We start from the raw sequence: 17,476 nt of genomic DNA, 5'->3' as shown, positions 1-17,476 counted from the left end.
TGCAATGAGTGTAAATTTGCTGCAAGCATTTGAAAGAGTGATAGGAACATTTCTGGCAGGGAAAATGTTATTTACATTTAGAACATGGATATGTGTTAATAGGCTAGGTCATCTTGGTCACCATGGGTTCTTGGAACTTCCTTGACTGCTCTTTTGGGTTAGAGAGCAACTTTCAGAAGCTCTTGTAAAATGACCAAACATGTTATCTCAGGTCCCCTTGGAGATTACAAAGATATAGTCTGGTATAGGAATGATGTGGTAGCTGATATTTTGAAGCTGAGGTACCATTGGGAACGAAGGAGCAGCTCATCCTTACCTGCCCATTTTAGGTACAAGTTCTTATATATCTGATCAAATGTTGATTTCTTCCACGGTTTTCTTGTGGCAAAAGCAGCCGCCCTCAACTGTAGAAGTAATAAAAAAAGTTTATTTGACCAAATGTGATACGAGGAAGAGAAGGAATGTAAGCTAGATGCTAACCAATGTTCAGCCCACAGAGCTTCTGAGTTTCCCCATAGTCTTCTTGTGGATCACCTTCAATAAGGTACTAGTGATCACCTTTCTTGGGGAAAAAAGCTGAGACTGCAAAGCTTTCTAAGAGCTGAAAAGCAGGCACTCTAAAGCAATGCAAAAAGACCCACAGAAACTAAGGATGTTGAAACTAGGAAGGGGACCTGCTAAAGGAGTCAAAATTGAACCCCAAGAATTTCAGGAGGCAGGCAGAACACGAATAAAGAAATATCAACAGACTAATGCATGGTAAATATTAGTTATCTTTTCATCATTGCTAGTTGTGGATATATTTGGGCAATTTGTCAACTGGAAGAAGCAAAATTAGCTAATGACAAATGTTGGTTTTCCTTTTGATACTCAAATATTGTGTTTCATTTGACTTAGCTTTAAATGCTGGTGATTTACCTCATGAAAGTGGAAGTATGTTTTACAAAGGTAAGACGAGACAGTAAGAGTTCACCAGTCAGCTCATGGAGGAGTTGCACATTAGTTTTAAATGTACTAACCCACGATAAAATCTTTCCAATCAAGTTCCTACAGGACTTCCTCAATGATCTCTATTTCCAAAAGAAACATTTTAAACTCTAGGAATTGTCATTGTTTTGGAGAGTTTCATTAAAGAAACTAGTATCAGGTGGTATGCACCAAAAGAACACAAGAAATTGTAACTTATCATTGGCTTGGATTCAATCCTAGCTAATTAGTATTAAATGTGCCGGAATAATAGCATTTGTGTACTCAACTTTTCAAATTTGTTTTCATCAACTCCAATAGATGTAGATTTCAGAAATGAAATAGTAAGTCCAAACATTGTCCGAGGATGAATTCCTTGGCCAATGTTGTAAGCATATTTGCAGAACAGCTACTTGAATGAGCAAAGCATGTGGAATTAATGCAGGTAAGTGGATTAGTATTGTCAGGCATGATTGTTGGCATAGATGAGCTGAACAGCCTGCTCCAATCTGTAGATCTCTGACTTTATGATCAATTTGTGTCTCAAGAGCCCCAAAATTCTGCAGAGCTAGCCAGTTAGCCACTTTCTTCAGAGATCCACGTATTTCAGGATTGTCATTTGATGCAGATTACTACAAAGGATTTAAAAGAAATTACACTCCCATTATCCAGGAGTATGAGACACAACTTTCTTCTTCTAGATAGCCGGCAGCATTGTTGAAATGCAAGTTGAATGACCACATTGTGAGATTTGTGACACAGCTGCCAAAAAAACAAGAACATTAGATTTTAATGTTTACCCTTGTGTGTCTGAAGTTTGAAGTTTCCCATATGGATGTTAATTCCAGTGTAGACAATTATTACGTGATCTGGCAATTTTGACATTCAAACTCTTATCTCTGTGTAATGGCTCTTGAACTATTGATTAGTTTAAATATAATGTACTAATAGTTGAACTTGACTTATAATTGTGTTTATTACTTTTACTTTTGAACTTGCAGCTTGTAAATGAATAGCACAGATAGGAACAGGTGTGAAATTTATTGACATGTCACAGTGGTAACTGTATCTGGCTAAATTTAAGCATTACTTTAATATGGAAGTTTTTTGACATAATCTCACAAATTCAAAACAATACATTTAAGAATAGGAACTTAAGTCGGTTTGGTTTAATGTAATTTATGTTTCAATGCTTAATTTTAATGAACTGGGTAAAATTCTCTGAGATCTTGTAGGATACATTTACAGGAAATCAAAGTGGCCTCTTAATTTGTTCAATAATTTAATAGTGCTTTATTTGTCACATATGCAACTGCACAGTGAAATTCTTTCTGCATATATTACATATGTGGGTGCTGCCATTTTTGGCGCCATTATTCAAAGTCCAAAGTCCTAATGGCCCATGCGCACTGTGCTGGAAGTTCCTGCGAACCAACATCGCCCGGCCATCTTTGTCTCCATGGCACCTCCTGCAGCCTACCTTTAAGGTGCTGGAAGCATTACCCTAGTTCACCGTCTTACCGGCCCATGCTCCTCACACCTGACATCTCCAGCTCCCAGTTACACCGTCCGAGAGCCTTTGGGGTGTTTTACTGGTAGAAATCAGTTTAAGCCAAGATTTCACTCTATTGCAATGGTGGTACATCTTGTGCAAATTTGAGACCCTTTAAAGTCACATGTTCAAGGCCGCCTTCTGTGATTCAATGATTTTTCAAATAAATGATATTTTGTTGGATAATTAATGTAAATCCTGGAAAATTTAGATTCATGCTGTTACGTTTTGTATTTTGCTCTGTTTTTCCACTGGTTTTGGTTTTCTTTTCCCAACTTTTGAGCCATATCAGCTTTGGAACCATTAGGTTCACGCATTCCCATGTAACTAAATTCTGAACTTGCATGGCCTTGCAGACATGCGTCACTCTATTTTTTGGGATACAGGAAGAGTTGAGACGTGGAATCAAATTGTGCAGATTCACCAGCCTTACATTGGGAAATCGGCTTTTTGTGACCCTATACCAGCCAGACAAGGTGTAGGATAGAAATCCCCATTGAATTGAATGGAGATTCTTGATCTAGAGCCAAAAAAAGTGATTCAAATATTTTTTTCCAGTATATTATTCCTTTAATTATTTGCGCTTCTGTGTGATTTTAATCAATTTTACTTTGTCCTAAATTTTTAATCACTTTGTCCTAAATTTTGTGTCTAGTTTAAATGTCCCTGTACCTTAGAGGCATTTGAAAACTCTGTCGAAGCCTCACGGATTTTTGTCAGGAATCACTCTGCCCATTCCTATTCAAAACCTCCTGGGATGAACAAGAGGTCTAGGTCATTTGAACCCATGGATCCATACCAGATTATAATGTGAATGGGGAGGATGTGAGGGTGAGTCCAGCTGGTGCTGTGAACTGAGCACAGTTTAGCTCAGTGGATTTAATTTGCTAAATTGTTATCACGCCACACGTAAGAAACAGCATTTCTCTTCATTATAACCACAAAAAAAAACATGTCCTGCCTTAAATTGGTTCGCACTGTAGATTTTTTCATATGACTTAGTTCAATAATATAGCAGAACAATAAATTAATTGTTGGAAAATTGCAATAAGGGTGGAAAAAACTTTTGCACGGGTATGTGATTTTCCTGTAAATTTAAACAGGAATTCTATCAATTTTTGACTGGCTTGTACAAGCTTTCATGTCATACATGAGAGATTTCCTATGTATGACATATTAGATTTCAAAAAAAAAAATCATTATTTCCCCCACCTTACATGTTTATTAACCTTGTATAATGAGAAGCCTGGAATGTTCTGTATAGTTGTCATGTTGTTTATGTTCTTTGGACATTTACTAAAAAGAACACTTAACCAATGCAATGATCACTGTCCTGCATTTTAACCCTCCTTGCGTGAATTAGATCAACTCTGGCAATAATGCTGCACAATGTTCTACAATTGCTGCTTAATTCAATCTTCAATGTTTTAGAGGCAGTTCTCCAGGTATAAATACTCATTTTGTGTAACAAACTTTGGAAATTGAGGCTTTTAATCTGACGTATGTAAAGTGTTTAAATGCAGATGTACAAGTCACTGGCAATCACCTATGCTGGAATACCAACTAAACTGATCTTGTAAAAAAAGTAAAGAATAAATCAGGGAATGAAATTGTTAGATTTAAAGAGCCCATCTGGACTTCATAGGCATTTCCCTCGAGAGATCGACTAACTTCTGCCACATATATTGTGCACTGATGATAGACACAGCCCATGGCAAGGAGCTGATCAACCAAAGCAAATGGACTCCTGTCAGAAGCCCACAAGGGACACCAACATCTTGCCCACAAAAATGGGGAATTGAAATAAAAACTCTGCACATGCGAGCTGCAAACTAGTCCCAGCAGGTCTTCATTCTTTAAATGTTGTGAAGGTTCTCGGCTTTTATGTGGGTCTCTGCTCTCTCCTGACTTGCCCTTTGACCTGAAAGTTTAAGCTTTTATCGTATTTGGAAGCTCCTATCTCGCTAATTTGTTCCACAGAGAAGCCAGGGTTTTACAGAGCAGCATAGGATTCGGAGACTCAGAAACAATAACTCTCAATGTCTCCTATATTGCACAGGAAGAGTATTAGTTTACACGCAGAGTTGATGAAACTTTTATTATTAAACCGCTTTAGTAATCTTCACCCATCCTGCTTTATTACATTGCCATGTCACAGCCAGCAGTACTGGTTAGCCCACACAGCGTCTTGTATCAAACCTGTTTTACGTTTGTTACGGTCTGTAAGACCTCCCCATGAGTTGATGATGACCACAGGATGAAAGGGCCATGCTCATTTTGTTTCCCTTAACAGAGGTGTAATTACTTTTTCTGCCGACTGCTGTAAATTAATCTCCTGTGTTATTTTTACGAAAGCTGGTGATATTGAAGGGCTTTGAAACCATGAGGGAGCTAAGGTTTCTCCTGGGATTCTTTTTTGGTGATGATTGGATATTAAATACGTGTACAGACTTATTTTAATTTGCCGTTCTTATAAATGAATTATAAAATAGATTATTTGGGGAAATTAGAAATATTTATCATGTTCATTTTTGACTAATTTTGTTTAAGTAAAAAGTGAATGGCCAATATATATTCCTTAAATCACAATGTAGTATTATTTAATTATTTCTTCATTGGTGCTGTTCATGTTTTCCAAAGGCCTTCAACCCCCCAATACTTCACCCTAGAGAGCGGTTATGTATTCCTTATTTGTGAGCTTAAAAGGCGATGTTGGCAGGCTGTTTGAAAATGGGAACATTGTATAGTTATATTTGTTTCTGTTTGCAATTAATATCCATAAGGAATCGCAAGCAAGAATTGGTGCGTTTTGATTGAAAGTGTGTTTTCTTTTTAATCGAGAGGCTGTCTTTTCATTTACAAATCTGCTAATTTATGAGTTGAGACCAGCAATAAAATATGCAATCTTACTTGACTGAGATCAGCCAACTGAAGACAAATTAAGTTAAGTTTTTAAAAAGTCACGCCGTTAATTTGAAAATCTTGATTTAACCTGGGAATAATTTTGTGTCTTTTAACGTGTGAGCGCTTGAATGTGAATTTTAACCTGGCATGCTGAAAGCAGTCAAGGTTGAGTTTTCAGTAGCATCTGGGAAAACTGGAAGTGTCTGGAGCACGTATTCCGTGACTTTTTAACCCAGCCACTGAATTTCCAAATTTTTGACCAATTAGGCTAAACATGTATAATGTCAACAAGTGTCTCCATTTCAATTTCACTCAGTAAATGGGCATTAAAAAAAACAAGGTATTTAATGGATTTGGGAGTTGGCTGTGCAATAACTGGAGGAGAAAAAAAATAAGAGTAAATGAAGTATTGACAACCCAAGCTGCCTCTGGAGTTATTGTGTTTCTCTCTCTGTGTCATGCTGGGAAATAAAGAGCTCACTGGGACCTTTATCTTCCCTGCTGCTGGGAGAAGGAAGACTGACAGCAAAGGAAAGAATGATACTGCTGTGGATGGCCACAGTAGTGAACTACACTGACATGGTTTCACCTTCCTGGTCTGTGCTTAAAGTGGTTGAAAACATTCAGCAGCTCAGAAAAGTTGGGATGGTGACACATTAACTTGCATCCTCTCGTGTGCATTACTCTATAATTCCCTCAATCTTCCCGCCAGCTTAGTCCAGCAGTCATCCCACACACCATCGCACCTTTCAAGTCGATCCATTCCTTTCTGCATCTCTAGCTGACATGTCAACCAACTTTATACCATGTGGCCGATTTTCAGCGGCAGCATGACAATTGTTCTCCATCATTTGTTCAACACATGCAATTAGTTTTGCTCCAAGGTTCTTTCTTTCAGAAGAGAGGAACTCAGACCACCAAGAAGAAATGGAGAACCTGAAACGGGCTTTCATTTTGCTTCTACACCACCATTTTGTTTTCTGTACTTTCAAGGAAAATCATATCATAATGGGTGGTGCAGAATATAATGTGACCATGCGGGAACTTAAAGTCAGCACCGAGTGAAAGATTCAAAGAGATGGAGTAACTCAGCGGATCAGGCAGCATATCTGGTGAAAAGGAATAGGTGATGTTTTGGGTCGAGACCCTTCTTCAGACTGAGAGTCGGGGGGAAAGAGGAATGAGAGATATAGACGGTGCTTGGGAATAATGAATGGAAGGTATGCAAAAAGCACCGATAATCAAGGAAATGTGGGGCACACAATAGGTCATTGTGGGCTGTGGGATAGGTGACAACGGGTAAACAGAGGAACTCAACAGAACAACAGTAAAAGAAGGACAATGACTGGGGTGGGGTGGGACGGAGACAGGGGAAGGGTTACTTGAGATTAGAGAAATCAGTATTCATACTGTTGGTTTACAAGCTGCCCAAGCGAAATATGAGATGCTGTTCCTCCGCTTTACATTTGGCCTCACTCTGATGATGGAGTAGACCCAGGACTGAAAGGTCAGTATGGAAAGGGGAGTCAGTGTTTGGCAACCGGGAGATCACGTAGGCCGAGGCGGACTGAGCAAAGGTGTTTAGCGGAACGATCACCGAGTGCGCTTGGTTTCACCGATATACAGGAGTGTCCCACATTTCCTTGATTATCTTCCTTGCTTTTTGCATATCTTCCATTCATTATTCCTAAGTACCATCTATATCTCATTCCCCATTCACCTGATTCTCATCCTAAAGAAGGGTCACGACCCAAAATGTTACCTATTTCTTTGGTCCAGAGATGCTGCCTGGCCCAGTGAGTTACTCCAGCTTTTTGTGTCCGTCTTTGGTTTAAACTAGCACCTGCAGTTCCACCCCACACACCAAGTGAGAGATGGTCATTTGCATTATCATAATCCATTAAACTTTTTGTTGTGATGGTCTGAATTCTTATCTTTAATGTCCCACAAATGCTTCACTGTGCAATCAAGGCACTTAGCATGTCAGAGATGAAAACGGGTAGAGAGGATAGTGAAGAAGGCATTTGGCACATTTGCCTTCATTTATAAGGGTATAAAATACAGGAGATGGGGTACATCATGTTACAGCTGTACAAGCCATTGGTGAGACCGTGCCTAGAGTATTTTGTGCATTTCTGATCATCTTGCTTGGGGAAGGATGTAAACAAGCTGAAAGGGTGCACTATAGATTCACTAGGATGTTACCTGAACTCGGGGGCTTGAGTTATAAGAAGAGACTAAATCGGCTGCGTCTTTATTCGCTGGAGCGGAGGCGGTTGAGAGATAACCTTCTACAGGTTTACAAAATCAGAAAAGGCAGAGACAAGGTAAATGGCTACATTACATGAATGGACAGATGTGGACCAGGTGCAGGCAAAGAAATGCTTCCACTTATCTGTTGATTCCCACTCAGTCAGCATCTCACATGTCACCTACATTATGACATTGGTGCCATAAAGTGCAGGTAATATATGCTCCCATGTGCTTCATAACTCACTTGTAAAACATGGTTGACTTTAAAGATACAGATTGGAAACAGGCCTTTTGGCCGACCGAGTCCATGCCGACCAGCGATCACCCCGGACACTAGCACTATCCAACACACTAGGAACGATTTACAATCTACAGAAGCCAATTCACTTACAAACCTGTACATCTTTGGAGTGTGGGAGGAACCCGGAGAAACCCAACAGGGTCACAGGGAGAACGTACAAATTCTGTACAGACAGCACCGATAGTCAGAATCGAACCTGGGTGTCTGGCACTCTACAGCTGTGCCACCATGCCAAGTTGGGCCGAAGGGCCTGTTACTGCTCTGTATGGCTCTATAGCACTAAAATTGTTCATTGGAAATTCCAATTATTATTTAGAAGCTCCCAATTTCTGCTTTTAAAAAAGAAATTTTCAGTTCCAATGCCTGGACAGCTCTTTCTTGTAGCTTAAGGAATTTTATGAAAATGAAAAAAAACTCCAGTAGAATTGTTGGATAAAAGAGCTTGCATTAAATTGCATTATCTTGCATAGCTTGTTTTTGAAACACAATAACGTTTTTGGAATTAAGCGGATGGAGAATGGAGCCATCCACTACCCTCACATTGATGTTGAAGGTGGATACTTGCACATTTTAAGCATTCCATAATCAAGAAAAATGGGCATAATCAATCGTGTCAAGGTGACGGCACAAGGAGACTGGCTGGATAGACTTTGGAGAATGCATAAGCAAAGCATTAATGGCCCTGCTAACCTCAAAATCTCTTCTGAAGTGCACTGTTCTAATTTCTTTATGTATTAAAAAAAAACTCTGCCTGGGTGACTCAACCTGAATTGTAGGCATGCTTTAACTATTGGTTCCTAAAAATTGGATTGAGAGTTAACAGGTTCAGATGAACTGCTGATAACGCAGCTACAGCTGTTTTGTGCATTCCTAGGTATGTTAAGGAACCAATTACATGGGAACAAAACACTACTTAACAGGTAAAGTTCATTGAAATAGTCCTATTCTCATCCCAATGATAAGGATACAATGGGTGTGTAAATATTGTGCACTGCAATAACCTAGGAACCGCAAATCATATTTATGACCAATTGGGAATGGTTGTGGGTACTCTTATTGATTGTGTCTATTTGAAGAGCGAGCTTATTTGCACAGGAGGCTTTTTGACAATTGATCATAAAGTATTGCCCTGGTGTGTGTGCAGAAAGGAAAATGTAGAGAGGAGGATTGTCTGTTTATAATGGAGCACATTCAGTTCTCTGTCTATTTAAATTAATTAAAATTATGTTGACTCTGTTACGGGTATGCAATCCTACAGCTTGCAGTTTTTCATTCTGCCTGAGTGCTGCTTCATTCCAAACAGTAAAGAAGAGAATCTCTCAAAAGTATCAAGCACTTTACTTAAAGATGTAATGACAAGCTGCCCCCTCTGTTTCAAGGATCCACGCAGCTAACCTGCACCATAGGTTGATGATTTTCAGTGCAATCTGTCATGAGCAGAGCATTTTGAATGACAGTGTAATTTTCCTTCATATCACCTCCTGAAGCACCATAAGAGCTACAGCCATCGCAAGTAGTCCTGCTACCACACTGTTCCACAGACTGAATTCATTCCTGACCGTGGGTGCTCTCTGTGTGGAGTTTAGTTTTGCTTTGAGAGATACAGTGTGGAAACAAGCCCCTCAGCCCAACGAGTCCATGCCGAACAGCGATCGCCCCGTATACTAGCACTATCCTATGCACTAGGGTCAATTTACAATCTTTATCAAAGCGAATTAACCTACAAACCTATACGTCTTTGGAGTGTGGGAGGAAACCGGAGCATCCGGGGGAAAACCCATGCGGTCACAGGGAGAACGTACAAACTCTGTACAGACAGCACCCGTAGTCAGGATCAAACCCGCGTCTCTTGTGTTGTAAGGCAGCAACTCTACTGCTGTGCCACTGTGCCACCTGGGGTTTGCATGTTTTGCCTTTGTCCTTTGTGGGTTTCCTGTGGATGCTCCGGGTTCCTCTCACATTCCAAAAGTGTGGAATAATTGGCTCCTGTAAATTACACCTTAATGTAGATTGGCAGCGAGACATTCAGGGAACATTTGAGGGGCTTGTGAACGTGGACAGGTTACAGGATTATATGTGGGAGAATGCAGCTGGCGGATCTGCACTCACAGCCAGCATGGACGATGACACAAGTAGCCACCTTCTGTATCATAAGGTATATCCACCATCAAATGGCACATTTATTTTGCACTATTTTAAGAATACTTTAAGAAAAATGAGGAAATTAACAGAAACGAATAGTTCTTTTACAGACTACCTGATTATCCTTTCCACTGAATTCAATAAAAAAATAAAACAAACAGCCAGTAATCTGGTCAGCTGGTTCAGCTAATGCCATAAAGCTGGTTACCCTTTTTTTTTTTGATTTAGATTTAGAGATACAGCGCGGAAACAGGCCCGTCGGTCCACCGAGTCCGCGCCGCCCAGCGATCCCCGCACATTAACATTATCCTACATACACTAGGGACAATTTTTACGTTTTCCCAGTCAATTAACCTACATACCTGTACGTCTTTGGAGCGTGGGAGGAAACCGAAGATCTTGGAGAAAACCCACGCAGGTCACGGGGAGAACGTACAAACTCCGTACAGACGGCGCCCGTAGTCAGGATCGAACCTGAGTCTCCGGCGCTGCATTCGCTGTAAGGCAGCAACTCTACAGCTGCGCCACCGTCTACTTTGGTCCTGGCTCTGCTTCTCACTAGGTTGCATTGACAAGAAAATTAAACAGCTTTGCCCAGTGATCACCTAGTTAGTCCCAAATGTTGCCATTGTAGTATGTTGTGCACTATAAGAAATATATATCCTACTGGTTGCCAATGGTTGTCCTTTCATCTACTCAGAAGAACAGGGTAAATCCAGAATGTGTGAGCAACCTCAGTACCTGAGGCAACCTCGGGTACTCGGTAGATGATAACCACCTGTCTGCCAAACGAACAGTGTTGAAACTCTGAAATCATTCATAGTCATACATCACGGAAACAAGCATCAAGTCTGTGCCAATGATCAAGGACCGGTTTTCCTAATCTCAATTTATTCTCTCCTCCATTCCCATCAATTCCTCCTAAATTCCACCACTCAACTGCACAGTGGGGGCAGTGGCCAATTATCAGTCAAGTATTAGTCAATGCACAAGTCACTTGGGATATGAGAGGAAAATGGAGCACCTGTGGTGAACCTTTGGAATCGCAGATGCTAACCCTTATCCTTGAGAATTTGCCATTGGCACGACTTGTACAGGTGGTTGCATTCAGTTTGGTAGCACTGTTAATAAGCAAGTTTGAGGTCTTGTCTATGACTGGAAGTCCAAGAAAAAGGTAATACATATTCTGTTGTTTATTTGGTTGTAGCTAATCAATTTATATATATGTGGATTGTAAAATGTTCTGTGCGTGATTTTGAAAAGGGCCTCAGTTATACCACCACTGAAGTAGGTCGTTCCTTCTTGAAAGCAATAAGATTATCTAACGTTATTGTGACTTCCTGCCCACTGACAACAGGCTAAGTATATTAGCTGTAAGGCATGAGATGTTGGGAAAATAGTTTAAATTAGCTCTTCTATCATTCAGGCTATGTGATAAGAGAGATAAGTTAAAGATGGGAGCACGATTGGAATATGCCATTTATAAATCTGCACTTTTTTTTGTCAGCTCTTCATCTAATATATTGATTATGAATAACAAGGCATAATTGTTGCATTGTGGAAGCTAATAATAAAAATTATCTTTCAGAAATGTTTCAAGCTTCAGAAGCTCAGTTGTTTTTTTCTTAATACATAGTGAAGTCCCAAACTAAATTTAGTCCCAAACTAAATGTGACATTGGGAAGCAGTAGAAATGGCCTTGAATCCAAAGTGAGATTAATACCTTAGAAACTCCTCAGCACTTTCAATGTTATTTTAAAGGCTACAAAACGCTATTACACTTCTTTCTTTTTTAACTTAAGTTCTTTTCAATGACAGAAATGCTACCAGGCCTGAGATCTATACCCTTGAATCAGTGTGCAAGAATCCAGGAATAACTATCGGGAAGCAAACTTAATTATTAAACAATATTGTATTTGTATACCATATTTATATTGTTCACTATTTCCCCCAAAGTACAGGAAAGAGACTGGTAAAAGAAATAAAAATTTGATAGAAGTTTTCTTTTTCAGGAGGAAGTTTTACATCGTCGTCAGGAATTTACACAGGAAGCAATTCACTTGCACATTCAACAGGCTTCAATAGTTCACAGCAGGTATTATGCCTTCATCTTTTATATTTGTGCATGAATTATATTGCAGAACTAATTGAATGAAAACTTAAATCATGCCCATATAACTGTAAAATAAAAATAAGTACCAGAATAAATCCAGCAATCATCTTAATATTATCTAAGTTAAAATAACAGAAGAACACAAATATTAAGGGCTAATTTGAACTTGTGAATGCAAAGTAATTTAACAGCAAAAATGGTGGTTGCCATTTTGCAATGGCTGATTGTACATGACCACAGCATCTATTTGTGTCCTGCAGTAAACTCGTTTAATCTGCAAATGAGGTGTATTATCAGATTCTATTAGTGTAATTGGAGAACATTAGTTGGAACTTGCACATTTATCACTTCCACGGGGAATAAGGCACAAAAGGTCAGCACAATCGGAAGCTTCCACCAATACACACACGTGCACACATGCACGTCATTTCAAAATATTGCTGACATCTTCAATCTTCTTAGCCAGCTCTCTACCATTTCTCTTGCCAGTACAAGGTCTCAGATTTAACTGTTTAACTGCATAATCTGTGAGGCTTCACATCAATCTGCAGTCCAATCTAAAATATGTTCAATACCATATTCAGTTTTGCTGATTTATACATGGTGAGTGACTACTCTATGCATGAGCTAGACTTTTTGCACACATTGATAAGGATCCTAATGTCTGTTTAAGAAGCTCTTTTGAGAAATTGGCTAATGGTTGCCATCAAACAGCTAGTCTTAGTTGGAGCAATGGGAACTGGTTCAGTGTATCCGTCATTCATGCTAAGCTGATAGTTGTCAGAGGTTATGGTGAAAAGGCAGGAGAATTTTGTGTGGAGGGAGAGATAGATCAGCCATGATTGAATGGCGGTGTAGACTTGATGGGCCGAATGGCCTACTTATACTCCTAACACTAATGACCTTATGACCTCCGATTGTTCTGAAGGTTGCTGTGAGTGAGGGGTATGGTCTGTGTTGGGCGACACGGTAGCGCAGCGGTAGAGTTGCTGCTTTACAGCAAATGCAGCGCCGGAGACTCAGGTTCGATCCTGACTATGGGTGCTGTACTGTAAGGAGTTTGTACGTTCTCCCCGTGACCTCCGTGGGTTTTCTCCGAGATCTTCGGTTTCCTCCCACACTCCAAAGACGTACAGGTATGTAGGTAAATTGGCTGGGTAAATGTAAAAATTGTGCCTAGTGGGTGTAGGATAGTGTTAATAGTGTTAGTGTTCGGGGATCGCTGGGCGGCGTGGACTTGGTGGGCCGAAAAGGCCTGTTTCCGCGCTGTATATATATGATATGATATGATATGAAATTCTTCAACCAGTTGAACAACCGGGGCATGGAAAGTGCCATTAATATTATCAGTAATATTTAAATAATATTGACTATCAAGAGAGTCAAGGCCAGGATAGAATGGAATGGAGAGGATGTCTCCACTCGCCTCAGAATAAAAGGAAGTACCTTTAGAAAGGAGATGAGGAGGAATTTCTTTAGTCAGAAGGTGGTGAATCTGTGGAATTCATTGCCACAGAAGGCTGTGGAGGCCAACTCAATGGATATTTTTAAGGTGGAGATTGATAGATTGTTGATTGGTACATCAAGTCAAGTCAAATTTATTTGTCACATACACATACACGATGTGCAGTGAAATGAAAGTGGCAATGCCTGCGGGTTGTGCACAAAAAAGAATTACAGTTACAGCATATAAATAAAGTTAATAAGTTACTATAGTGTAGACAAAAATTTAGTCTCTGGAGTTATAAAAGTTGACAGTCCTGATGGCCTGTGGGAAGAAACTCCGTCTCATCCTCTCCGTTTTCACAGAGTGACAGCGGAGGAGTTTGCCTGATCGTAGCATCTGGAACAGTCCGTTACTGGGGTGGCAGGGGTCCCTCATGATCTTGCTTGCTCTGGATCTGCACCTCCTGATGTATAGGTCCTGCAGGGGGACGAGTGTAGTTCCCATGGTGCGTTCTGCCGAACGCACTACTCTCTTCAGGGCCATCCTGTCCTGGGCTGTTCCCAAACCAGACTGTAATGTTGCCGGACAGGATGCTCTCTACAGCCCCAGAGTAGAAGCAATGAAGGATCCTCAGAGACACTCTGAATTTCCTCAGTTGTCTAAGGTGGTAAAGGCACTGCTTTGCCTTACCCACCAGTGCGGCAATGTGCGTTGCCCATCAATACATGTTGCATAATGATCAACCAAAACATTATGACCACGACAGGCAAAGTGAATAACATTGCTTATCTTGTTACAATGGCACCTGTCAGGGGGTGGGCTATATTAGGTAGCAAGTGAACAGTCAGTTCTTGACGTTGATGTGCGGATGCAGGAGAAATGGGCAGGAGTACAGATCTGAGCGACTTTGACAAAGGCCAAATTGTTATGGCCAGACAACTGGGTGAGAGCATCTCTGAAACGGCAAGGCTTGTGGGGTGCTCCTGGTCAGCAGTGGTGAGTGCCTACCGACAGTGGTCCGAGGAGGGACAAACCACAAACCGGCGACAGGGTGTTGGGCGCCCAAGGTTCATTGATGCGCAAGGGTAACGAAGGCTATCCCATCTGGTCCGAACCGACAGAAGGTTTACAGTGGCACAAGGCACAGAAATTTTTAATGGTGGTCACGGGAGTAATGTGACACAATACACAGTGCATCGCACCCTGCTGCGTATGGGGCAGCACACAGAGGACCAACAGGTGGTCATAATGTTTTGGCTCATCAGGTTATAATGTTTTGGTTGATCGGTGTCATATTAGGCAGGTGGTCATAATGTTTTGGCTCATCAGGTCATAATGTTTTGGTTGATCGGTGTATATAAATATTATTGCACAATAATAGTGCAAAGACAAAAATAATGTCTCCAAGTCTATGTAATTTGGAGCTTATTTGGAGGTTGTAGTGTTCTGAGTTGTTCAACTATCAGCAGGTTCCATAAACCCCCAAGCTGTTAGAATGCTTTTTAAAATTCAGTGAAAATATGTTGGAAGTATATGCTTTGGAGTTTCTGCCCAGAAAAAAAAAACTCTGGAGCAATCTTAAGCAATACAACACAGTAATCCCAAGTTGAGTTTCCAACAGAAAATGCAGAGAAATCACAGAACAACAAGATTTTTGGATTTTTTATGCCAAATGTACCTTGTTGCTCTAAACAAGCTTTCTTATTACTGTGTTTCCCACAGATGCAATTGCTCTGTTTACATATATATAATGTATATTTGTTTTATATTTGCTTTCTAAGGAGATTCTTATTACAGGCTATTGAATCATGAGAGCACGAGGAAGTCAAAAAGTAGTACTTTATGTTTTATTTTGATTCTTAAGACCCAACACTGTTACATCCATTATTTGGCAAAAATGTAAAAGGCATAGCTCAGTTTTATTGTTCACATTATTCCTTGACTGCTAAATTCTAGATAAATAATAGCATAACTATGCATACTGCTGTTATCCTAAGCGGTTATTTTGAGAAGTAAGTTATTAAAGGTCAATAACTTTTTCTGCCCATCTTCCTGATGCAAAGATACTATATAAGGAACAAATCTAAAAAGCACAGAAATAAGCAGAATTGAGATTAGTGTTGGGTCAAAGGAGAAGGTGATGAATGTGAGTTCGCATATGTAAAAGCTAGAATTGGGGTTGGAATGTTTAAAGCTATTTTGAACTAGATTTTCAGGTCATGGATGAAGGAATGGTGCTCATTATTTAATAAGGCAACAGCAGAGCAGAGAGTTTTAAGGAATTTTCAGCAGACTCCTGCTGTCGATGTACTTTTTAGACTGTAGTTATACGGCGTGGAAACAGGCCCTTCGGCCCACCGAATCCATGCTGACCAATGATCATCATGTACGGTAGCACTATCCAAGACACTTGGGACAATTTGCATTTTGTATATCAAAGTCAATTAACCTACAAACCAGTACGTTTTGGATTGTGGGAAGAAACCAGAGCACCCGGAGTAAATCCATGCGGTCACAGGGAAAACATACAAACTCCGTACAGACAGCACCCATAGGCAGGAATGTACACGGGTCAGGAATGAACCTGGCCCTGTCAGGCAGCAGCTTTACCGCTGCACCACTGTGCCGCCTGTCAACCAACAACTGATCGATTGTAATGATTTTCATGGGCATCCCTTATGTCTGCGGCCAGGACAAACGACATAAGGCCTGAGAAAGACATATGAGTAAAGGAGAAAGTTAAAAGAGTTGCCAAAAAAGAAAAAAGAAATTGACATTAATTAAACTCTGAAGGCATGAAACTCTGTACCCTCATTTTTGTGGCAATTCTCTCTTGGTTTAACTCTTCATTGACATTCCTACATTCATTTGGTCATAAGTTATAGGAGTAGAATTAGGCCCATCGTCTACTCCGCCATTCAATCATGGCTGATCTATCTCTCCCTCCTAACCCCATTCCTCCTGACTTCACCCCTTAACCTCTGACACCTGTACTAATCATGAATCTATCTATATCTGCCTTAAAAATATCCACTGACTTGGCCTCCACATCCTTTTGTGGCAAAGAATTTCACAAATTTACCACCCTCCGACTACTAAATTTCTCCTCATCTCCTTCTTAAAAGAAAGTCCTAGATTCTCCCACAAGTGGAAACATCCTCTCCACATCCATGCTATCCAAGCCTTTCACAATTCTATATGTTTCAATGACGCCCCCCTCATTCTTCTAAACTCCAGCGAGTACAGGCCCAGCACCGTCAAATGCTCATCATAGGTTAACCTACTCATTCCTGGGATCATTCTTGTAAGTTTCCTCTGGACCCTCTCCAGAGCCAGAATATCCTTCCTCAGATATGGTGCCCAGAATTGCTCACAATACTCCAAATGCGTCCTTATCTACACCTTATAGAGCCTCAGCATTACATCCCTGTTTTTGTATAAAAGCCCTCACAGTAAAGAAAGCATTGAGTTTGCTTTCTTTACTGCCGATTGGATGGGCTGTTATTCCCTTCCCTTTCTTAGTAATTGTGTACATCTCTGCACTGCCTGGAAAACTTCTTGCCACATTCTTTGCTTCAGGAGTATAGCACACTTTGTCATATGTCAGGTGTTTATTAGAGACCCCCATCACCTCTAAATAGGAAGGTGAATGTTAAAATCCACTTTCAAAGACTGGTGTACAAATATTCTGATGCTTGTCAGTTCATCTTTTAGATGAGAAGCCAAATTAATGCAAGTCCACTACGATGAGCATAACTTTAAACCATGGCACTATTCCATACATAGGAGTAATGGCCA

At 40.4% G+C, this 17,476-nt stretch overlaps 1 protein-coding gene across 1 annotated transcript in view; it reads left to right on the top strand.

Annotated features, from left to right (window-relative positions):
• eya1 (EYA transcriptional coactivator and phosphatase 1) overlaps positions 1–17,476 on the top strand; it is a 130,119-nt gene that overhangs the window by 32,128 nt on the left and 80,515 nt on the right. Inside the window, exon 8 of the mRNA XM_078398712.1 lies at positions 12,131–12,213. Within this exon, the coding sequence (XP_078254838.1) occupies positions 12,131–12,213 (83 nt within the window). The remainder of the gene's footprint in view (positions 1–12,130; positions 12,214–17,476) is intronic.

This window comes from Rhinoraja longicauda, chromosome 4 (genome assembly GCF_053455715.1).
Source record: "Rhinoraja longicauda isolate Sanriku21f chromosome 4, sRhiLon1.1, whole genome shotgun sequence".
NCBI classification, from domain to species: Eukaryota; Metazoa; Chordata; class Chondrichthyes; order Rajiformes; family Arhynchobatidae; genus Rhinoraja; species Rhinoraja longicauda.
Note: the sequence above shows the minus strand (reverse complement) of the source record. Positions and strands in the feature narration are given on the sequence as shown.